This window comes from Salvia hispanica, chromosome 6 (genome assembly GCF_029641045.1).
Source record: "Salvia hispanica isolate PSC_SH4W2 chromosome 6, Shi_PSC_v1, whole genome shotgun sequence".
Taxonomy (NCBI): Eukaryota; Viridiplantae; Streptophyta; class Magnoliopsida; order Lamiales; family Lamiaceae; genus Salvia; species Salvia hispanica.
In genome coordinates, this window is record NC_142697.1 from 13416136 (window position 1) to 13441645 (window position 25510).

At 34.8% G+C, this 25510-nt stretch overlaps 2 protein-coding genes and 1 pseudogene across 10 annotated transcripts; 1 reads left to right on the top strand and 2 right to left on the bottom strand.

Annotated features, from left to right (window-relative positions):
• Positions 1-54: 54 nt before the first annotated feature.
• LOC125206231 (leucine-rich repeat receptor protein kinase HPCA1-like) lies at positions 55-4072 on the bottom strand (annotated as a pseudogene).
• A 5634-nt stretch (positions 4073-9706) lies between these two features.
• LOC125207429 (serine/arginine-rich splicing factor SR30-like) lies at positions 9707-15345 on the top strand. 9 transcript variants are annotated; one of them, XR_007173970.2, is made up of 20 exons: positions 9707-9815; positions 10216-10303; positions 10473-10538; positions 10638-10712; positions 10799-10880; positions 11098-11186; positions 11449-11514; positions 11703-11777; positions 11858-11963; positions 12061-12107; positions 12217-12274; positions 12406-12455; positions 12560-12616; positions 12687-12790; positions 12887-12915; positions 13187-13237; positions 14347-14465; positions 14814-14847; positions 14939-15016; positions 15096-15345. XR_007173970.2 is itself a non-coding variant. In XM_048106765.2 (18 exons), the coding sequence occupies exons 2-18, from the start codon at positions 10220-10222 to the stop codon at positions 15108-15110; spliced, it is 1137 nt and encodes a 378-aa protein (XP_047962722.2). In that variant the 5' UTR covers positions 9707-9815; positions 10216-10219; the 3' UTR covers positions 15111-15345. The 9 variants fall into 9 exon arrangements, 4 of the variants coding, with proteins under 4 accessions (XP_047962722.2, XP_088918094.1, XP_088918095.1 ...); XR_016133018.1 differs by lacking the exon at positions 12887-12915 and adding an exon at positions 12984-13022; XR_007173967.2 differs by lacking the exon at positions 12887-12915.
• A 786-nt stretch (positions 15346-16131) lies between these two features.
• LOC125207427 (E3 ubiquitin-protein ligase IPI1-like) lies at positions 16132-22017 on the bottom strand. The gene is made up of 6 exons (XM_048106761.2): positions 21628-22017; positions 20097-20263; positions 18509-18567; positions 17565-17590; positions 17108-17486; positions 16132-16853 (listed from the first exon to the last, which is right to left on the bottom strand). The coding sequence occupies exons 1-6, from the start codon at positions 21779-21781 to the stop codon at positions 16394-16396; spliced, it is 1245 nt and encodes a 414-aa protein (XP_047962718.1). The 5' UTR covers positions 21782-22017; the 3' UTR covers positions 16132-16393.
• Positions 22018-25510: the final 3493 nt, after the last annotated feature.

The window sequence follows — 25510 nt, forward strand, 5'->3', positions numbered from 1 at the left end:
TGTATTTTGCCTCAAATTTACAGAAAATCAATGGATTTTGATCATAAAGCAATCCTACTTAGGCTCCAGCATTGAAGGGGGGTAGTATCCACTGTAAGCAAAGAGGCTTTGGTTACTATAAGGATGGTTAGAGCCTTTGCTGTGTCCTTCATAACTTGCTGAGGTTGAGGCTGATTCAGCATTAGGATTATACCCTGCAGTTTCCATGATGTTCTCAATCTCTTTAACAACCTCACTCATATGTGGCCTGCTCTCGCCCGACTCATGTACACACCTCTGAGCTACGTCCACAAATCTTTCCACGCTTCTGGGAGACGGGCTTGAGGCTACTATCAGGTCAAGAATGCCCTCAAGGTTGTACATTTCCTTGTTTGTATCCATAAGTTGCTTTACTTCCCTCACTATGTATTTCCCCTTCTCAATGGGATTTCTTGCAGTTAGAAGCTCCAAGAGCAGCACCCCGAAGCTGTACACATCGCTCTTCTCTGTCAGCTGTTGCGTCATGTAGTATTTGGGATCCAGATATCCCTGAGTTTAGAAAGGAAGGATAATATTTATCGATGATTTTCAACTTGAGTATTCACATGAAAAATGAGAGTAAGAGTGCTGCAGTATACTTACCATTGTGCCTTTAACTTGAGTTGTGACATGACCTCTTTCGGGTTCATTCATAGGCTTAGAGAGACCGAAATCTGCTACTTTTGCGTTCAGTCTCTCGTCCAATAAGATGTTGTTTGATTTTATGTCTCTGTGTATGATTGGAGGGTTGGCTAAGTCATGCAGATATTGAATCCCTCTGGCTGCTCCAAGGGCTATTTTCAGTCTTCTCATCCAATCTAATCTGATTCCTAACTTTCCTGTAAAGAAATATACTATTATTCAATAGTTTTCCTTCTTACATAAGGTGATCACAAACACCAAACACCAGACCTATAAGCTGAATATAAGAGGCAGTTTTACTGTGCATCTATTTCAAGATTTAGCTATGTTGAAAAAGAGGAAAAACCTGAGAGACTATCTTTCAATGTGCCATTTGCAATGAACTCGTAAACCATCATTTGTTCACCCTGCTCGAAACAAAAACCTACTAGAGCCACAACATTCTTGTGATGGCAAATTTAATTCTTTGCAATCCATTTTAGGAATGGCAAATTTAATTCTTTGCAAGTAAAGATTCTAGAACTCAAGTTAGTCACCTTTCCATATCCTCCACTTCCAACGTCATTGAGTTCTGAGAAGTTATTTGTGATTCTCTTAAGTTCTTCAAATGAGAAGCTCTTTGCTCCTTTCAGCTGTGGAACTCCACCGCTGTTCTCATTTGAATCCCACGAAGCTGCACGTATACATGAAATATATCTTACAACTGCTGAGCATAAAGAAGAACAAAAATCATATGTTGAATCTCAAACATACCAAAAGGATCATTCTTTTTGTCAGCTGTATCAGCTCTTTTCCTCTGCCGGTAAGCATAAACTCCCGCCATGAGTAACAACAGCACTAGGACGCTGCCACCAGCCGCAGCTCCTATGATGATGCCGGTGCTTGACTTCTTCGATGAAGCTTGCTACACAAATTTTGCAGAAATCAGGAAAAAAAAAAAAAAAAAAGGTGGCAACAATAGATTGATCTCTTGAAATATTTGCATTTTGGAAACTTTACCTGCAAAATAAGGATAGCTGTTGCCAATGAAGTAAAAGGGACCATATTCCTTTGGTGGTTTGAAGGTTTGGTTGCTTAGCATAAATCCAATAGCGGAGATCCCTGTTCGATTGAAATAGTCTTGGCCGGATGGGAAAACTTGCAGGCTGAGCAGTAGGTAGTTATCCATATTCTTAGTTGGATTGCTGAGAGAAACAACATCTATAGGAAGGCCATGTGACTTAAATGGGGCCTTCATGTTTTGCTGAAGAGATGCGAAAATGCTTGAGTTCCCGTAGTTGGAGAAGGAAGGAGCGCGGAAGAAGAGTGTTCCTGTGTATGGATATGCACATGTGCAACTGGGGTTGAAGACTCTATCTTCAGTGCAAGGCTGAGGATTACAATTCTCTAATGGCGTTGTATACGTAGGGGGAGAAGGCTTGGGAATCTTGCAGTAGCTCTCTGTGACGCCTTCATCACAAATCAGGTTTCCCACAAGCCTGCAACATGGGAAGGAAAATCTCAGCAGCAGAATCATCATCAAGATATGGGTGATAGTATCAGAGTAATGGAAAAGTTACACGATTTGGATATTAAGGCCGGCTCGTTGTGTGTAGCCATCAATGAGATTGTCCTGCAAATCAATCTGTGCAGTTGGCTGCTGGGGTTGGAACCAAAGCTCAAGGTGCCATTGATCCGATTGTTCTTAAATGCGCTGAATTGGGAAACGGAGGTATATATGACTATGATGATGATGGCTTGAAATGATTATCAAACATACTGATTGAAAAGGTTACTTACACAGTCTGCAGCTGGGGGAGGCTAAACATGGAGGGTGGAAGTGGGCCTTGAAGTTGTGTCTTCTCCATTATCCTATGCATCAACGACGTATAAGATAATGTAGAGAAAGGCCAAATACACACTTAGTTAGGAGAAACATACAGTGAAGTTAAAGATTGCAGAGATGAAAACCACGGAGGCACATCAGTTGCATCGAATGAGTTATTGCTTAGGTCGCTGCAATGAATTCAAGACTTATCCATTAGTACTATACTACAATACATCATTGTCTGTTACTACTAAATATATGTGACTTACACATAGTTGAGTGAGTCCATGCCAGTTAAGTTTGGCAAAACACCAGTCAGCTTATTATTTGCCAAGAACCTGAAAATGTGCAATTTGTTTTCACCTTTAAGATGGGAACGAATATGAAGTCGAAAGCTAACTGTTTTTTTTTTCTACTTACAGCTCCTGCACATGTGTGAGATTGTTGAGGTTTTCAGGAACTGACCCACTTAAAGAATTTCTAGCAAGCCGGTGTGCAAACAAAAGATCTCATTATGCAAACAAAAGGTTATGTTTATGTTACTTACACAACCTCCAGAGCCTTCACAAGGCCCAGCGTGGAGGGGATTTCTCCGGTAAGCAGATTGTTCTAAAGAAGCCTAATCGAATAAACATTATTAGGACAAAGCAAAACAATGCTTGCATTATATGTACAATAACCACAAACAATGTTTCATTTTTGTGACATTGTGATGTACTTACAAATGTATAAGGGTCATATTTGAGTTGAAGAGCCCAGAAGACAACTGATTCTCTCCAAAATGGCTGCGTAAGATTGGCATATGCATATTCAATACGTTGAAACATAGCAATTTACAGACATATAAAGAGCAGAGGAACTTACAACATATAAATTGCAGAGAAATTACAAGTGTTTTGTTTTGAGAAGCATGTCTGGGTGAAGTTCCATCAGAAACGGGGATCGTTCCAGTAAGTTTATTATCAGCTAAGTCCAGTCAATAGAGATTTGATCCTTGCCAATTGTAGGAGGTATCCCGCCAATGAAACAGTTTGAGTTAAGTGACCTTCGGTTCAAGGAAAAAGCATAAGATGGGAAATGCTAAAAGAAGTAGCAAAAATTTATTTAACACATAGTCGGTTCTTACAGGTATACCAGCTGCTGCAGAGATCCGATTGAGGATGGGATTGGACCAGAAAATCCACAACCTACGAGTATCCTGCGATTCATGTAGTCATAGTTTCTTAGGAACAAGTCGTCGACGTGTCATAAAATGTTATGTAATTATTCTTATAAGCTTGACAACTTCTTCATATCTCCTATGGCTTGTACGACAAATCCCTACACGAACCAACATATCCGTATTGATATCAACAATGCATTGTACTAACACACATGAGGAAATAGAAGTTATGGAAATGAAACACATACAGTGTCTGCAACTTTGATATTTTCACAATGTCTGATGATAACTGGCCACTTAAGTTGATGGGGGCTAGTGTACTGAAATTTGCAGATGAAGGGGTTAGAACATACAGTATCTATGCGGTTAACGCACGAGAGGAAAACTTACATAGAGATGACGCGATTGTTAGCGCAGCTGATTCCTTCCCAACCAGAACCACACAAGGATCAGACCCTAGCTACCCAATTTGGTGGGAAGTTTTTCTGATATTATATTCCTGTATGATTCTTCAAACTCTTGTGGAAATGCCTATTATATATAATTGAGGTATAAAAGTTGTATAAATACTTTAACTGCTATTTGCAAATGTAGATATCATCTCTTTTTATTTATGTAAGAAGAATAAATATTGAATTTCTACTCGCTATAATCATGACATTAAATAAAATATTTTTTGCATATGAAATGGAGTATATAGTTTATAAAGTAAACAATTTTTACCATCATTTTTGCATGTTTGGCAGCAGTGGCGGACCTAAAGAGGGTCGTGGGGGACCCATGGAACCCCCAACCATTTTACTAATGACTATGTATTATCTATATTAACAGCTATCTTAAATAATTCAGTAGCCCAGTTGGCTTTTTCACCAGCCCTGGCAAGTGATTGCCCAGAGATCAATTCCCATCAGAACCAAACCCCCTGATTTAAGGTTTTAGCCTTTTTTACTGATTCTTCCTATTACTTTTATTTTCCCTTATTTTTTTTATTTACTTTTCCTTATGTTTCTTATTTACAATAGATCTTATAAAAATTATACTTTAATATATGCCTTTTAGAATCTTATTCTCACTATAAGAGCAATTACTAAAAAAATTTCATACATTTTATATTGATTCTCTATTATTTATTTTATGTGTTCTTATTTGTAGTATCACTTTTTTGTTTTACATTTTTATATAGCTATAATTAGAATACAATTCAAGTCTTTTCTTACAATAATTTATGTTTTATTTTTTGACAAAGTTATTTTTTTACGTTGGCGTTGCATCTATCAACAATCACCTTACCCATATCTCTATCTTTTGTAATTGATTCTCTAAATTATCGACACAAAAAAATACCCTAGTACTAGGAATACGTTTGGACCCCCCACCTTCAAAATCCTGCGTCCGCCACTGTTTGGCAGGATTGTACACTTTATGGAAAGTTGGTCTCCATTCGCATAATATTGCTACCGTTTCAAATGAAACTTTGGTTTTGTTGTAATATTCTAAATAACAAATGTTACGTTTTATATGTTGATAGAAAATTTCGAATTTATTTATACAGATGTTGTTAAAGATGAAGTAATATAGTAAAAAAAATTGCTTAAAAATTGAAACTCTTACCGTGTTATCTTATCAAAGTATTCATCTTCATATTCATATAGTGCCTTCATTTTATTTTTTTCTTGTGATATTTGATTTGACTTTTGTTCTAATTTGCTTGGTTGTGGTGTTAGAGTAATGAAGTTTTCAGCATTGTATGCTGCTCCATCTTCAATCCAACCATAGGATGGACGATGAACTCTCGAAGTGTTTGGTTGTGTAGAATAAGACATTGTTTGTTGAACAAATAATATTTTGGTGGCAATATGAAGTATTGGTAGTATATTACTACTAATAAATAGTACTAGTAGGAGTTTTTTAATACAATGAGCTCTGAAGTGACATGTGGTTAGTTTGTGCTATCAATTTAAACATTTTGTCTCTTCAATATCTTTTACAATAGTTGGCATTCTTATTTTGTTATTTCGATTGTTTTCAATATATATATTGAGAATTAAATCATGAATTAGATTGTGTAAAATTCAAATTTGAGTTAAAATGTGTTTGAACTTAAAGTTGGATTGAGATTACATATAATTTAGATTGAGGTTCATATTGTAAAAAAACAAGATATGTATAATTCATATTTTACCTAAAATAGATGGGATAAAATTTTCATTTTGAGTGTATTTTCCACTTTTAATTTATAGAAATTTTTAGGATGTATTTTTATGATATTTCATTACGTATCATTTTTGAAACTCTCTTGGAAATGCCTGTTATATACAATTGACGTATAAAAGTTATATAAATACTTAAACTGCTATTAAGTAAATGTTTTTAATCTTTGTGGGATAAGTCATATTTTGATCAAAGTTAATAATTTAACGAGGTAAGTAAATAATTCATGTTTTTAATACTTAAACTGTTTATATAACCTTTATATAAAACTTAGAATGTATGTTTCCACAAGGATCAGAACCACAAGAAAACTTACATAGTTGAATCATACAGGAATATAATATCAGGGGCGCCCGCGCCACCGTACTTATTCGAATTGTCACACTTATCTTTAATTTCTCCTTTTATCTTAATTATGTTAGTTATGAGTATTTAAATCATAACTAGTAGTGGACTATTATTTTACAGTTAATTTTAATAGTATAACTTTACTATAATTCACAATTATCCTAAAAATTTTCCCTAGGAAATAATAAAAATACAAATAACCAAATTTATAAGTGTCCAAAATATTATATACTTCATCCGTTTCATGTTAATTTAGTCATTTTTTTATTTTAGAAAGGTCTAAGATAATAAGTCATTCTACTATTGGTAAAAAGTAATCATTTTTCTTACTTCATTCAACACAATGTTCTTAATTTCAATGTCGAAAATAAGCACTTTTATTAACAAGAAACCTCGAGAGTAAAACCAAATATAGAACACCAATAATTCAGATGTCAATGTGGTAATTAAGAACAAAAGTTTTAAAATTGATTAGAAAGATAAAATGACATTGTTTCAAGTCAATTGAAATAAAAATATTTGTTCCATATTGAAAAAATCCGGCTTCCACGCTATTGCCGATTATCTAATTAGTCTCATGTGATACTTATGATTATAATAAAATTATGATTTAATTTACAGAATTTGAAAGTTATGAAATTGACCCAACTTCAATTAAAAGTAATGATTTAAATGATATTGTCCCTTTTTTTAAAAAAAATTGATTGAATATGTTGAAAATTTTTATCGTAGTACTTCTTTCGTCCCATAAAAGATGTCATGCTTGTGGGACGACACAAGATTTTAGGAGGTATTGTTTTGTGTCTTAGGTGAAAAGAGAAAATATTATATTTATATTATTGTGAAAGAGAACTTTTGCTAAAAATGAAAATATAATATTTTTTATGGGATAAATTAAAAAGAAAAGTGATAAATCTTTTATGGGACGGAGGGAGTTGTGCAATTTATTTCACTTTTCCCTAAATTAATTATTTTATTATAGTATTTTTTTTATAGAGAAATACTAGTCATCCACGTGGTGGTGTTGCGTATCGCGTTCAATTCATAAGGGAAAAAAATCCAATGTTTTGAATTTCAATTGCAGCAGCACAATTGAATTCAATCCTTTTTTATTGTGTTGCGAAAAGTACTCGGCCAGGTGTACGAATGATGTTTACATCACATGTAGCATAGTACTCTCTCCGTTCCATAAAAGTTGAGTCGTATTCATTTTTAGTCTGTCCCAACAAAGTTGAGTCATTTCATTTTTTAACTAAAGACAAAACATCTAATCACTCTTATTTTATTCCATCATTTACTTTACTCTCTCTTATCTTTCCTACTTTTTTCATCTCTCCTATTTATTTAATATAAATTCTTAATCTTCGTGTCCAAAAGTTTTGTCTTAACTTTTATAGGACGGAGGGAGTAATTAAATGTACTACTAAGACATAATTAATGTTATTTTATTGATATGTACGAGATTATTATTTTATTCAGATATACGAGGTTATTGTGAACATGATAAACTGATGCAGATGTGCCCGAGTAAAGTTAGGAGAAAAAGATGATCATGAAATAGAAAGATGGTGAAAAATTAATGAAATAAATATCAAAACTTTTTAATTGTTGTCCACAAAAATGCGTTATTAGAATTATAATTGTTGTCAACTAGGCTGGCACGGCCCAGGCCCGGCCCACCAGTGAAACGAAGCAGGCCTAGGCTGGGCTCATTAGTTGAGATGGGCTCTAATTGGGCCATTTTGTAAATCCAGACCCTGGACCATCTGAAGCCCAGCCCAGGCCCAGGCCCGGCCCCCTTAGAGGCCCACCTTCTATAATTAGTATTTTTTAATATAATTAAGTGATTAATTACTAACAATAGTATATTTCTCTATTTATGCATGTCATCTTGTGCACGAGACATGTTAATTTTGTCTATTATTCTCAGTTTTTTTGGTGTCTCCGAATGGATTCAAACAGTAATAGTTTAATATCAACAAAGTTTCCTACTAAATCATGATTGCGACATTCAATTTTGATTATATCTAATTTTTTTCTTAAATATTTTTTTTATCTAAGAGGTAAAAAAAATGGTTTTGAAGTTTAACTTTAAGAATACTACGTATTCAAACCTTGATATTTGATGAATAATTATAAATTTTTTAAAATTTGTTAGGTTCATATACTTGTAATTATAAAATGCAACACCAACTCATGTGTCATTATCTACTAACAAAACTAACAATATTGGTTATTCCTTTAGTTATACACTTTTTTTTAAATAGAATAAAGAATATGAAAAATATTGTTAATACAAAGTCAATAAAATGAACTTAAACACATTATTTAAATTCAGATTTAGTTAATGAAATATAAATACAAGTTATATATTTTATTTTTGCATATAATACATTTACGATATTTTAAAAATACATAAACACAACATTGAAATAAAGCCCAGCCCAGCCCGGACCCACATAGCAAGTGGGCCTAAGCCGGTCTGGGCTAAGGAAAATTTAAAAAAGCCCAGCTCAGCCCAGCCCGCCTCAGACATGGGCCTGGGCCTGGCTGGGCCTCAATATAGGCAGGCCTCAGCAAGCCCGGGCCGGGCCCGGGCTGGCCCGGCCCACTTGACATCTCTAGGCACAAGTAGCTAACTGTTAAATCGAGACATCTTTTAATTTTGCTTTTTTGTCTTTATCAAATGATTCTTTACGCTTGTAGTATAAATTTTGTACCCTGCATAGGCCACATCATCATTTTGTAAAAAAAAAAAAACAAACTTTAAAACACATAAACTTTAATTCACTGGTAAATGCAATCGTGACAAATGTATTTTTTTCACCCCTTAAAGTTCATAAGAAAAACCTGAATTGACAAAAAATTAGTGTATTTATTGACTATTAGCCTTTAATATTTTGAATAAAATTATGTTCTTTTTCATAAAGGACATTGAACTTGACAAAACGAAAATTAACTAAAAAAGTTCAAAAAATTAATTAAAGTTCCTTTCAATAAATAAAATTAATTTTGGATGAGTGTAAATATATTCTAATACCATGGGAGTAGATAAAGTGGCTGATCACATTTTACCAATAAAACAAGCATTCGATTGTTAAGGCAACAATGCCCATTCCAATTTCCAATATATTTCCCATTTTCTTTTGCCATGTGTTCAGTTGTGATGTTTTGTGAATGTGATTGATTAAGTAAGAAAATTAGAATGTAAATATTAGAGTATTTACTAAAAAAACATATTCAAATTAAAATGAAAAGGCGTGGATGATAATTAGTTCTTATTTTCTTGTCACAAATCAAGAATCATTATACTATCACTCAAATAAGAACACCATATCTTTTGTCATGCATTCTAATCTTGTTTGAAACAATACTTAAATGGACCAAATACGGAATAGAAGAAAGAAAGTGGAGTAAAATGCAAATCAGAGCGAGAGAACTAGAAGCTTCGAAGGAGGGTATTATGGGAAACAAGCTAAATGAAACTTTGTTGATGATGAGACAAGTGTCAGTTTATTTCACCGTCCCTGTTTTCTATTCTTCATATAAAAACAGAAAATCCCACTTCACAAATCACAACTACTCCAATTCTCCAACTCGCCAACTTCTACCCAAATCTCTAATCAGGTAATTAACCTTTGTATGAAAATTTCATCGTAAATTTTCTGATTTCGCCTCTAATATAGGGAATTCGTAGTGAACTTGCTGTGTTTTCTTTCTCTACTCTTTTTGCGTATCCGCGATCGTGATCGTTTGTATGATTGTATATTTGTATCCAACTAAACTAAATCATGATTTCTTCTGCACATGTTTCTTCTTATTTGATAACTGAAACAAAATTCTCGCAGAAGTATTCCTTTTTTTTCACTTAAAATTAGACGCGTGAATATTGATAATTTATTATTTCAGGACGATCCTGTGGGTTTTATTGTGATAAGCTCGGAATTTTGTTTTCCATTTTGTCGTATGAAATTTGTTGGCACCCTTGGCATGTTTTTGACAGTGCAATTTCTGTGATCATTTCAAGGAAAATGGGCCGTTCTAGTCGAACAATTTACGTTGGTAACCTTCCTGGGGATATTCGCGAGACTGAAATTGAAGACTTATTTTACAAGGTTTGATATTCTAATCGTTAATTATTCACTCAGATTGTAGTTATAATTGCTTTATGCTTGCAATGAAGAAGTTACGTAGCTCATATTGCTATACTTCATGCTTGGATGTTCAAGTTATTTAAATATTATCTGAATTATAATTTGTGACTTTGTGGTTCTATATTGACAGTATGGGCGTGTCGTTGATATTGATTTGAAAACGCCTTCAAAAGCACCTGCGTATGCTTTTGTGGAGGTGAGAAGCCTTTATCTGATTGATTTTTATTAGTGTGATTATGGCAATGCAATGCGCACATGGGGATGTTTGTGATGCTTTGACTGCATTTTGTTTTAGTTTGAAGATTCGCGTGATGCTGAAGATGCCATTCATGGCCGAGATGGATATAATTTTGATGGCTATAGGTTAAGGGTGAGTGGGATGCTGTGCTAGCTTGGTTATTATGATAATTTATTCTCGTAGCTCGGCATATTTGACTATCTTCTGTCTCAATGTAGGTCGAACCAGCATATGAAGAGAGAGGATCCTCATCCTATAGTGGAAGTGGCCGCCGTGCTTCAAGTCGTTCTGATCACAAGGGTAATAAGTTGTTTGTATGAATCTTATATTCTTCTGAACTGCAATGCTGCTTAGAAAAGTGGATTCTTGCCTAGCAAGTATTGAGAAACAGTGTTTGGCAACTTCACTCTTGACTTTCTGCGTTATGAAATAAACATAACTTTTGATAATGTGCATGATTATGGATACAAGTTTTCAAACGTTCTCGGATTTATGTTTAATATATTATGTCATAAAGGGTTGATAGGTCGATCAAGTAGCACTATTTATGTGGGTAATCTTCCTGGAGATGTTCGGGAGAGTGAAGTTGAAGATTTATTTCACAAGGTTAGTAATTTCATTCAAACAATTCACAGACCAAAGTCCTGTTAAGTTGTTAGGGAACATTCATGTCAGACTTTTCGAATAACTAGTGTTTTCACTTAAAGCTGGCAGTTTGAATATGTGCTTCTTTTTTTGTATTTTGCTTTATTTTTACTATATGAGCCTTGCTAGGTCATTTTCAATTTTTAGAGGTCGAGGTATGGAGTTTGCAGTCACTAATATATGGAACAGTTTGCTGATTGTCATCACTTTTTTCTCATTGCAGTATGGACCTATAGTTGATATTGATCTGAAGACCCCTCCAAGACCGCCTATTTTTGCTTTTGTTGAGGTGAGCACTGAGCAGTCTTTGAGGTAGTGAATTATTATTTAATTCAATTAAGTGGAGAACAAAAATTCCAATGCGGTAGGAAGATTGCTCCAATTCAATATGCAACAGGGTGGAAAAGATTAATTTATTACTATAATAATTCAGCTTGCACCTTATCTCATGAAATTTCACATCACTATTTTTTTCAGTTTGAAGATCCTCGTGATGCTGATGATGCCATCCGTGGACGGGATGGCTACAATTTTGATGGCCATCGATTACGGGTATGCTTTGTGCTGTTTACTCATCTTTGCTGTAAGCTAGTCACGCTGGTGTATTGAGATCATTGTTTTTCTTAATATAGGTTGAACTTGCTCATGGTGGCCGAGGAACATCATCCAAGGATCGTATCAGCAGTTACAGCAATGGAAGTAGTCGCGGTGGACTATCAAAGCATTCTGACTACAGGGGTGTGTTTTCATGAGTCTTAGTTTGTCTTGTTACAATATTTTGTCCTTTTATCTTGTTGAAATTTTTTGACGATGTCTTGAGATTTAAATTTTGCAGTCTCGGTAACTGGACTCCCTTATTCTGCTTCGTGGCAAGACTTAAAGGTGAAGGTTTTTATTTGGCATCTCTGTGTGAGCTTGAGAGAGAGAAATAATGGAAGGAGAGATCTTTCTTGTTTCTATTTTATTAATATTAGTGTGTCTGCTAGTGCAGGATCATATGCGTCGGGCTGGGGATGTATGCTTTTCTGAAGTTTATCGTGACCGTGATGGTAAGCATATCACTGTTGACTTAAAGAAGTTAGAATTGAAGGTTTCTAGAATTCTGCAATGTACTTGTTTTGTGTGAGATAAGCTAAAAGATTGTGAAGGATGCTGATTGTTAAAATTTCTTTTGTTTCAGGCATGCGGGGGATTGTTGACTACACAAATTATGATGACATGAAATATGCAGTAAGCTCACTTAATTGACTTAAAGCAAATTAGCTATTACCTATCAGCCATCATAGTTATTCTTCTGAATATTTAGTAACTTGGTGTTGGGTGTATGGGTGCAGATAAAAAAGCTTGATGATTCTCTTTTCAAGAATCAGTTTTCTCGGTCTTATATAAGGGTATGTAGGATTTGATTATAAATCCAAAAATATTAATGTCTGAAGTTACTAAAGCATCAGCAATCTCTAGGTGGAGGAATTTGATGCTAGACGTAGTTATTCAAGGAGCCCTAGCAAAAGTGTTTACACAAGAAGTAGAAGTCCCAGCCGCAGCTACAGTGACATGAGTAGAAGGTATAGTGTACTCATTTTTTGTTGTACACATAATGGTGAAATTTTAAATAGCCATCTTGGATTAACAACATTTGTTTTTTTTGGTCACTTTTGGAGGTGAATCCAAGATATCCCTAACTTCAAAAGTAATATTTTTTTACTTCTCTTTTTAAGAAGTTAGCAATTATACCTTTTGCATTCGTTTTTGTGGCAGTGGATGGGGTTGAGATGGGGTTGAAGGGGGGTATGGGAGGTATGACTATGAATTTGGGTTTTTATGGAGGTGGCTTATCCATAATGCCTACTGTAAATTAACACAAACATCTTTGCTTTTCATTTTGGTAAACCTATCACCAAGTGTATTTTGCTGTGTTTCTTCTAAACCAAACAACTAACTACATCTAGGTCCCTTTCTAGGTCTTCTGCTTCTGTTTCGAGATCTGCGTCCCCACCTCCCTCAGCGTCAAGGTATGTTTGTTTTGGTCCTTGCTTACTTTGATGTCACTGTCACTTGATAAACTATAGAGAATTTGTTTTTACAAAAAGCATGCTGTTTATTTTGCGTGAACGTTTTATATTTACATGCTATCAAAAGATTCCAGTTTGTAGTTAGACTTTCATGAACGTTTAATCATCTTTATTGTAATTACACTAGTGAATCTCCATAGGATTTAGATAATCAGCTTTAGAAGTATATTGGAAATTATAGTAAGGTTGTGTATGTCCCGGTGCAGTAGGCTGATATCATCTTTTTAGAGTTTATCATGTGTTTCTTGTTTATCCATCTCTCTTCCGTCCCTCTTTTTTCCTTTCTGAAACAAAAAGGCCTTACAAAGCGATGTTTAAAATCTTGAGTTTTGCTTTGACCTCCTTGTCCTAATTTTGTTGTTATTTTTTTAGCTTCATTACACTTATTTTGCGCCTAGAGCAGGACACCTTTTGGTGCTTTGATCCTTTTGGAAACCCAGTTGTTTCGTACCACTACTACTACTCTCTACTGGAGCTTCTTTTATGCCTAAAGCAGGATCCCCTTAGTGTTTCAATCTTTTTATGGAAGCCCAGTTACCAATAAAATGGGCTAAAGGATTCTTTCATGTTGAGAAGCTAATGATAGCGACAATGTGGTTGTCTATTGGAAACTAACTGAAATAAGAGTAAGGAAAAAAACAGATCCCAGAAATTAAATGATAGAACAAGAAGGATAAATAAATACTAGATAAAAAACTAAATACGATAAATAAACCTCAACTTGAGGCCACACGGCTAGCCTAAACTACTGTCCTACGATAAACTATTGTCCTATTCTAATTTTCCCCATAGGCAAATAGCACTTCTAACAAAGATGAAGGAAAGAAAGCAGTGAATGATCAGGCTGTCGGCCTGGGTTTTTCCTCAAGTTGCTTTCAAAGTATTGTTTGTAGACCAGACAATTTCTTTTTGATTTGTTCGATCTCTGAAAAACTTATAATTGTCCTCCAATAATGTTATATGAGGATTTGGAGGATGGGCCTGTTGAAAGGGAAGCTTTGAGGTTACAATACACCATCATGAGTTTTTTCCGTTTATTTTCTCTCTAGATGTGGATTTGCGTTGTGGTCTGGGGATTGCATGTTAGGATCTTGATGCTATGCAATGCTCAAATTCACGCGCTCAAATCTTTCTGGCGGTCAGTAAGCATCTGCAGCGAAATGAGATGGTAAATTTCATTCTAGTATGCTATGTGTGGCCAAAGTCGTAAATAACATTATACAAGTCCTAGTTACAACGCAGTTAATATTATTCTATCCATAAAATAGAGGTTGAAATATTAGTCAAGGCCTGTTGTGGAGTTGTGCAAAATGCTACAGATTATAGGAGGGAGTAATTTCCAGCTTCCTTGCAAGTATAAATATTTTGTAATATTATTGTAGACTTGTAGTACAATATTGCATATAGCTGACATGAAAATGTGATGCCTTATCGAACGAATATGAATTGACATGCAACCTCACTCATATGCACACACTATAAATACTTATTGATTCTTTTACGTGAATATGTACAGATACCGATCAAGATCTAGGACTCCAACGTTGTCTGTAAGTGAAAAATATGTGTGCGTGTGTGTTAATATATTTTATTATAATCATGCAAAACTTTGTTTACAATCTTCTATATGGTATTGTACAGCCAGCTGAATTCAGGCGTGACAGTGAGAGTCCATGGAGGAGGAGGAGCAGGAGCAGATCCATATCGCATTCACACTCTGTATGTCTGCAACACAATTGTCAATTTCGACATGTCCTATAATTTATATTGTCACTCTAAATTTTGCGGTGATTGGCAGGAGCTATCTGAGTGAGCAAATATCAAGATGAAAGCCGCTTGCAAACGTAGTTTGTGTTTATGATAATTCAAGTACAAGGAGTTGTAGATCCATGGGGGACTCCTTACTATTAAACTTATGTTGAAAATGAAATCTTAAACCAGTATTATGAGGTGACATGTAGTAGATATGTACTTGGTGATTTGATATGAGGTGACATGGTAGTAGATATGTACTCCCCCTGTCTCCGAATAAGAGTCAAACTTTTTTATTTCGGTACGTTCATAATTAAGAGTCATACTTTATTTTTTACCATAAATGTTAAGTAGGTCTTATATTTCACTAATTCAATTCACTCATATTTTATTATAAAATTAATATAAAAAAGTGGATCGCATGTTCCACTAATTTTTTTAACTAAATTTCTTTATATTTCTTGAAATCCGTGTCCGGTCAAAGTGTGACTCTTAATCGGGGACGGACGAAGTATTTGGTGAAGGAAGTGTCATGATGCGCCTTTTGCTTTGCTTTGCTTTTCTTTTAGAAAGTCTTTGCAATCTGGTACTGATATCATGTTACGAAACTAAGCCCCCACCAAGCAATTAATAAGTAGAGTACGATCCAACATCAGCCAACCTCTACTCCTAGGGTTTTCATATTTCATCGCTTTGTATATATAATTAGTGTAATCTCTCTGTTTACTCATAGTTGAGACGAAGAGTTTAAGAAATGAATATTTAGTGTGTTAAGTAAATAGATATTAAAAAAAAAGTAAATAGATATAAAAGGTAAGAGAAAGAAATAAGTATAGAGAATAGAGTGTATAGTGAATTAAGTAGATAATAAAGTAAGAGAGTAAGGTAAAAGAGAAATAGTAGAATAAACTTTTTAAAATAGAAAAATGATTCAGCTCTAAGAAGTATTGCGTATCCGATCTCAATTTTAGGCATCCTCGCCGAAAACTCAGATTATTTCAATAGTAAAAACCTTGTGTATTTCGCAAAGCTATTGTCTAGGACAAAGATTTCACTGATGAAAACAGTCCAACAATGTATACTTAGAATCCCTTGAAATGAAGGGACCACAAGCGAACTTCTTTACTTTAAACAAGTGGTCTTATTCCCCCAGGGGGAGCATAAAACCAATAGGAACCCGAAGTCCATCACACAATGCCGGTGGCGAGTGAAACCGATAGTTTCAATGCCACGGTAGTTTCAGTGCTCGGAATATTCCAACCATTATAGATCATTGCACAAACATACATCATCTGGTACCAGTCATGGTAGTCACAGTTTTTCACCAGAACACAACTAAAATACCTATGACCGATTATGAGATGGCAGCCTATCAGATCCATGCCTCTGGCGGAAACCGTTGGGTCTGGTTCTGGTCTCAGCTGCAGGAGCTGGTGGCTGAAAAGGGCCCCATATTGAATCTCTATCGACCTGGCTTGAGGGAAAGGAGGGTTGTTCTCGCTCCCATCCATGGAAATGATCATGGTGGGAATTTTCCATTTCATGGACGTTTCTCCCTGAAGAACCTGAGAAGAAGTAAAACCCACCAGACTGGTCAGATGCCGAGGCAACTGGGGCAGCATGAGCTGAACTCCTATGACTGCTGGATCTTCGTCCGGTGGGTAAAACAGGATTGCGTGCTGATGGGTTACTGCTAGACTGCTGGAAGTATGCTTGACGAGATGGACGGTCACGAGTTCGGGCAACAGTTCCAGGGTATGGTGTTGGGACAGAGGTTCCCGAGCTGGGAGCTCTGCTGGCAGAACTGTAATGCAAAAGTGCCAAAATCATATATTGACTCCAGATTAAAAGCTCCCCAAAATCCCATGTTTAAACAATGAATTAAATATCAGTTAAACCCCATTTTTGTGGCCATTAATCAATATTTTATTCATTCTAGTCTACTGTAGAGATCTATTCTTTAGGCAATAGAGAATAAACCATCTTGAATGTTCTCACAAGAGCCTAAAACTGATGCTGAAAATATTCTCAGAATTTTCAGGTAAAACAACAACTGACCTGTGACCAAGCATGAAGGATGGATGCATTCCAGCCCATGGGATATCAGAACTATTCCTCGTTGTTCTCTGAGTCATGGGTGTAATCAGGGGTTGGTCTGCTCCAACAATCCGGTTATTTGGAGCAAATTGAGATGAATGGTCCCAATTTTGATAGTGCATGTCCATCGAAGGAAACGCATATGAATTAGGAACTTCACTAGGAACTGTCGGCCCAGTCCAGTGGTTACTATAATTGGATCCGTCTGAAACACTAGTACTTGATGCTGTAGAAGATGGATGTACTGGCCCAAAATAAGCAATATATGGGCAAGGATGAGTCGTGGATGATACAGGCGTATGTTCAGCAAAGACGGCATGATGTCCAACAAGATCGTGATCTATGAGATATCAAATAGTCCAATTATTACAAACTTGGTCTAAGCCTTAGCAAGAAGGTGTCAAAAATGAAATCTTACATGTGCTTGATGAAAACTCTCCTTCACTGAAAAAAAAAAGGAAGGTATCATTAACTCAACAGCTCGAAAAAGGTTAGCATATACTCCCTCCGTTTTTTAAAAATAGGGAGGTTTGAAACAGCACGGGTTTTAATGCACAATTTGGTAAAGTAAGAGAGAGGGGGAGAAAAATTGGTAAAGTAAGAGAGGGAGAAAATTTGATAAAGTAAGAGAGATGGAGAGAAAAAAGTAATGGAATTAATGTTAGTGGATCATGGGGTCCACTTTAAGTTGTTAATTGTAGTGGTATAAGTGGTAAATAAATTGATGTATTGGGGTGTAAAGATTTCCTAAAATAGAAAGTTTGAAAGTTGCTATTTTTAAAGAACGGACTAAAATGGAAAGAGTTGCTATTTTTAAAAAACGGAGGGAGTAGTATTATAAAAAATATAAATGAGTATACGAATATCAAATAAGTAAATAAATAATAGTAAGTCTATGCTATGATAAAATCTTCACTCTCTCGGTGTCTCACATGTTAAGCAAGTCAAACAATACACAATGCCAAGCACCTGAGAGAAGAGAAGGTCTGTCCAAATTATAGAAAATAACAACGATAAAAGATAAACTAATTTAGTCATCCAGATTACAACTTTGCATATGCAGCATCTTATGAAGCAACATCTGGAAAGCTCATATAAATAAGGTGATTAAACATTGCTATAAGTCAATTTTTTCAGTCTTACAAACCAAAGGACTCCTACTGTTTTGATGTATTAAATGCATACACTAGTTAATTTAGTTTTTTTTTTATGTATGGATCATGTAAGTGAAATATCTTTGAACAACTATATGATTCTCACAATTTAAGATTGTTTCTAGAATAGCCCACCGAACAATTTTAGAACAATTTTATAAAATATGACTTGCATGAATTTTACACATGAGGTAAGATAGGAGCTTACTCAAAGGATGATTGGAGCCTTGTTAACCCATTGAACGGACACCAATGAACTCCAAATGACTGCAATAATAATTTGAAAAAATGTATTCAAGAGTTTATGGACATACAAATAAAGCTTATGCACACATATGATCAGCATGAGTCACTTGAAGTAACCATCAATGTCTCGCAAAATCAACTAAGAATTTAAGATCCCCAAAATTCATGCAAGTCATATTTTATACACTGGTATATCATACAATCTGAAAAAATACAGCCACTTTGAGGGAAAAAAACAGTTTCCCATCTGAAACCATTCCCCGACTTCATGAACTGTTGGTCTTAGAAAGATCGCTCCAGAACATTACTGTTAAGTACATGTTAGATTGAGAAAAGGAGAGTAGAGGACACTGGGAAAATAATAGGCCATTCTGTTCATCAATAGCAAAAACGACAATGACCAAACTTCACAGAAGTTTTTGGGATGTCAATTAATTAATGTCTAGAAGGAGAGGATGTTACTAACTAATAGAAGGTAGGTCAAACATGATCGAATTCTTCTTACAGCTTCCATGTAAAGCCATATCATGGTTCACAATGAGAACTTAGGCTTGTTTACAAAGAGCGGACAATATATCCTACTTCCACACTTCGATGGAACTTATAACCCCCTCCCCGCACAAATTAAATACCGATAAAATATTCAAGCAAAGGAATCTCAATTCTGAAGCCTGGAAGAGAATGTGGTGGATACAGATGTTCGGATAAATGCTAGATAAGACAAACGGTCAAAAGAACACCAAATAAGAATACCTATGATACTTCATCAACATCAATGTTAAAGCACAGTAGGTATGATCACCCTTATTCAAAATGAATATCATATAAGATGAGATCCAAAACAGGGCCAGGTACAAAAAGTAACATAACATGGAATGCTTCAAACATGCTCTTTAGAAACATATACCCACTGTCCCTTAATTCATTGCTCATTTCTTTATTCAAAATTAATAACATATAAGATGAGATCCAAAAGAGGATCAGGTGCAAAAAACAACATAACACGGAATGCTTCAAACGTGCTCTTTGGAATCATATACCCCCCTGTCCCTTAATTCATTGTTCATTTCTTTATTCAAAATGAATAACATACAAGATGAGATCCAAAAGAGGATCAGGTGCAAAAAACAACATAGGATGAAATGTTTCAAACATGCTCTTTAGAAACATATACCCCCCTGTCCCTTTATTAAATGTTAGGTAAGTGTGTAGAGCAGTGAAAAAAGGGCCCACATTTATTGTAGGGGTATCATATTACATTGTAAATGTTAGCTAAGTGGCGGCCATGCTTAGTTTTTATGTAAATACGTTGATGAAGTGAGAATAAATATAAGGGATAGTGGTGGCGTAATTACCAAAAACGGAATGGGCAATGTGTTGGGAGACGGACAAAATGGTCAAATAAGCACTGTTTTAAGGGATGGAGAGAAAATTATACAGGTAATGTTGAAGAAATGGACGAATAAATATTATACAAGTACTGTTGAAGAAAAAAAGTTAGATGACAGTGAGATAATATTATTAAATAACAGATAAATCAAGAGAATTACCATTTCAGAATAATTATCATAGAGATCCTCGTCATGGGCCCAATCATCCATACTAAACTCAGGTAGTGGACGACTACCATTTGCATATAGCCATTGTCCTTTCTCAATTTTCCGACAGTTGGGGCACTGCATAGATCCCTTTATATTGAATGCCGAACCAATGCAATCTGTATATTTTGCATGCAACAGTAAGAAACATAATGTGGAATTGTGGTCTGTGGATCATCAATCCTCTAACTTACAAAACAAATGTTGGGATATTAGTGTAAAAGCAGAACATGATAAGAGGAATGTGTCAGGCCTAAACATCTCCATAAGGGAAATTCTTCAGAATTAGATGAGTTAATTTAATGATTATAGCTAACTTTAAAATAGAAGCCAAGACAGATGACAAAAAAGATTACCATGAGGCAACATCAAAGGTTGGCAAAACATCGGTTTAGAAGAAATAATTATGTAGATAGCATATGATAGCAAAACAAAAAAAAGGCATGCATGTGTGTACTAGCTAAAGTCATCCATTACCAGACACCTACCACAAGTTGAGCTAGTACACAGTTTGGGTTTCAGAAACAATCTCCCTGCATTACTTATACCTATTGCCCCATAAAATGTGGTGTAATTATGTATCCACTGCTAATCTGTTCCCAAATTTTACTTGCATATTATAAAGAAGGGCAAATAGCCAAAAAAACCACAAAGTTTGGTCAAATTATGGTCTATCCATAAACTTACAAAAATTGCCAATTAAATCATAACTTTGACGATTTTCTGAATTGTCCTATGAGGTCAAATTTAGGGAGAATTGAGCATGACATGGACGTCGGGAACCGAAGACGTGGACGCCAGAATTGAGCATGCTTTTTGGGCTTTTGGAAAATTGATGTATTAGGTTCACGTCATGTTCAATTTCGGCATCCACGCCATACATTCCCGGCTTCCACAACATGCTCGATTCTCCCCAAATTCAACTCCATGGGACAACTAAGAAAATCGTCAAAGTTGTTGTTTAATTGGCCATTTTTGAAAGCTACGGGACAGACCAGAATTTGACCAAACTTTGTAATTCTTTTGGCAATTTGCCTACAAAGAATTTGTCTGCTAGTCCTACATCATTTGCACCTGGAAAATTACATGACCAATAATTACGGAAGAGACAATTTTATAACATTCAGAACCCAGCGATGGACTAAGTATCCAAAAAGAACTATATTGCATGTGCATTACATCCAAACAAAATTCAGACCATCTCCGCAACCAATTTAAGAACCAAGTCAATAATTTTTTAAAACTTGCCCAACCAACAACTTATTCCCAAATCCTGAAATTCAATCAACAGCATGGTCTAATTCTAATTGGGGCAAAAAGATCTACCAAATATATTGATCAGGTAAACAACCCAACAACAACCCATTAGCTTTAAGCTCTTCTCCACTTGAAGCTGAAATTGACCAATTGCAAAACATTGGACAGGTACAATCAGCTAGATCATGAGACTTCCCCGATTCAATTTTGCAAAACTAAGACTCACCTAGGTGAAATTGATGGCCACATTGAAGCTTAGCCCAAGATCTGTCTCCGTTATCGGTGACAGCCTCCAAGCAAATAGAGCACGATACCGCCGCCGCTTTGTACACTCCGCTATCGCCGTCGTCGAGAAGATCCGCTTCTTCTCCCAATCCCATAATTTAAAACGACTTCTAAACACCCTAAACTTCTACAATCTGGTCCCCAAATAATTTTGAAGGTCTGGTAAATTGAAATTAAAACGATTGAAGGACTACGAGGCACATATCGTAGGAGCTCATCAGACTAGAGTTGGAGAATTAGGGAGAAACACTGTTTGTGTCAACGTTCTTTCTTTCAATTTTCCTAATCTTGGGCACTTGGAAATAAAAGTTTTTTTTGTGTGTGTTTGAAGTGGCTAATGATAATAATTTGTACTCGATCTTACAATCTCGAATATATTGAGACGAGATGTTTAAATTTAAATTTATTTATTTATAAAATAAAGTAGCAATTTCGGGAAAATTAGGTTGCCAATATCGGATGCAAGGAATAATCGTGATCTTTAATTTAAATTTAGTTGTCTATAAAAGAAAGTAGCAATTTCAGGAAAATTAGTTTGCCAATGTCGGTTGCAAGAGATGATCAGGATCTTTAAATTTAAATTTATTTTTTTCTATAAAAGAAAGTAGCAATTTCAAGAAAATTTGTTTGTCAATGTTGGAAACAAGGGATAATCGTGATCTTTAAATTTAAATTTATTTGTCTATAAAAGAAAGTAGCAATTTCGGGAAAGTTAGTTAGCCAACGCCGGATGCAAGGGATAATATACTACTCCCTCCGTCTCATGTTAGTTGCACTTTTTATTTTAGGTCGTAAATTTGAGATTAATTTTTTAATCCAATTAAATTATTATACTTCATCCGTCCCATCATAAGCGAGTCACTTTCCTTTTTGGGATGTACCATCATGAGTGAGTCATTTCTATTTTAAGCAAACAATCTTCTCTCTTACTTTATTTTCCCAGATACTTTATTCTTTTCACTATTCTACTTTTTCCTCTCTCATACTTTCATCTCTCCACTTTAACACTTTATACATCAATTTCCTTAAATTTTGTGCAAAAAGAAGTGGCTCGCTTATGTCGAGACGGAAGGAATATTAAGTGTAATGAGAAATCACTTTATAAGGAAACACTTAATTACTTATGTATCATAATTCTAACTTAAAATATAAATAGTGTAAGTAGTTTGGGACGAGGCGAAACAGAAAAGTGCGACTAACATAGGACGGACTGAGCGAGTATATCATACGAATGCTTTAAAATTAGTTATGTAATGTCTTACGCAAGTGATTATACAAGTCATACCAATGTTTTAAAATTCGGATAGATAACGAAATCGACAAAACTATCAATTTATGGTTCAACTAGTATAATTGGTTAGACCACCGGTTAAATTGGAAAATTATATCATATATTAGTATATAAATATTATTTCTTCTATCCCATAAATTTTGCCACACTTTCACTGGGCACGTGTTTTAAGAAATGTAATAAAAAGTGAGTTAAAAAAGTTAGTGGAATGTGAGTTCTACTTTTATATGGAGTATTAGTTTTATGGAGTAATAAATTGTGAATGAGAATGAGTTAGTGGATAGGGGGTCTATTATAAAAAGAATGGTAAAAAGTAAAATATGACATTTTATGGGAAGAACGAAAATGAAAAAATTTGAGAAGCTTTATGAGATGGAGGAAATAAATTATAATGATAGTTTGGTACAGCAAGTGTAGGGTCTCCGTAATTTGGTGGTATGTCCTAGGTTCAAATAAGTACAACTGTATACAAAATACATTTATATTTGAATAACATATTAAAAAAATTGACAAAACATTTTGAAGCAGTCAACGGTTCTCGATCCATCTGGCCGATTTATCCAGTTCAGAATAGTCTAATTATCTACTGCAAATAACAATTCACATATAAACCAAGCACCGATTTGCAATCGAACCGATCGATCTATTCCGATTTTTAAAACACTAGGTCATACCATTGTTTTCTAATGGAATCATTAAGCAAATTCATGGCCCAATTGTTACATGGTTCAATAGTTCAATGAATCTAGTCATTGATTGAATTAAAAAACAGTACCAAATATTCCATCCATCACCTAAAGTTAAAATTTTGGGAAATACGTGAGTTTCAATGTAAAATTGATAAAGTATAAATAATAAAAGTAATTGAAATAGTGTTAGCGATAGTGGATAGTGGAACCCAATTATTTGTAACGTAGGTATTATGGTGAAAATATTTTCAAAAATTGAAGTTGACTAATTTTGTGGAACAAACTAAAATGATAAATTAAGACTATATTTTTTAGGACAGATAAGAGTATATGCAATCATCGTCATTACACACCACACTCTCTAGCTTTTCCCTATTCTTTGCGCCACCGCCTTCTTTTGTCTTCCCTCTCTGGTATGAACTGTGATTGCCCATCAATAGATTTGAGAACCTAATTTGTAAGAACATATGATCTCAAGGTTGTATTAGATTGTACCATTGGTTATTAATTTGATAGAGATCTTGTGATTACTATGATTTTCATTCTACACATACAAATCATGATTAGTTCGTGTCAAAACTTATGCATATATGATTAATCATTCTACTAATAATGAAGTAACTAGGTATTGAATTAATAGTTAATGAAATATTGATTCTAGAACTCTTTACTTTAGTGTTTCATCTCCATTATTCTTTATAATTTTGTTACTTCGTTAAGTAAAACATTTTTCTTGCCACTTATATAGTACTTTCTTCGTCTCATCATAAGCGAGCCACTTTTCTTTCAGGAGTGTCATCCCATAAGCGAGTCATTTCTCTTTTTAGCAAAAATAATACATTTCCTTCTCTCACATACTTTATTCTCTTCACTACTTTACTTTTCTCTCTCTCATACTTTACTCTCCACCTAACTATTTAAATAGTATCTATTAAATCTCATGTCCAAGAAGATAAGATCATACTTTACTCTCCACCTAACTATTTAAATAGTATCTATTAAATCTCATGTCCAAGAAGGTAAGACCAAGGGAGTACCTATTCTATCTGGTTTGTTCACATGCGGTAATTTTTAAAAACTACCACATTTGTCCCACAAGAATATGCATTTATGGTCGGGCACGAATTTTTGGTAAACTAAAAGAGAATGGGTTCAACCTCATTAGAGAAAGAAGAGTTTCTAAATTTAAAAAATGCATATTCTTGTGATATAAACTAAAAAGAAAATAGTGCTGGGATGGAGGAAGTATTAACATATCCGATATTTATACTAGCAGAATCACATTTGACGCAAATTTTTACCATCTGGCCTGGACGAAAATGTCTTGGAAACCTTGGAGCTAATTTAGACATTTCTTTTTTCCTCTTTCACAAAAGACACTCCTCTCTTCTTTCCCCTGAAAATCTCGTTGCACTTAGAATGATACTAGGAATTTCTAGAGATACAATTTAGTCTAGATTGTATTAGTAGTGTTGGCCATTCTGAATCCCCTGAAAAAGTTAGCTAAGCTAATCTGTTTTGTTTTGACCCTAAAAATCAGATGTCCATTGGATTATATGGAGTCAATTAAGAAGCTTAGGAGAAGTGAGCCATCAACCAGAAAAATCAAATGTCTAAATTAGCACCGGAGGTCTCCAAAGCATTTTCGTCCTAAAAATAGGTCAAGAAGTGAAAAACCAAGACATAATTGATTCTACCAATAGCATAAAGACTACAAATGTCAATATTTAAAAATGAAAAAAATACTGCAGATGGGCGGAACTCAATAGAACAAATACCTTTTTTCGTAGTTCACTCAATCCAAAAATATGGTTGCATTTGATTTCAATAGTTTGAAACCCATA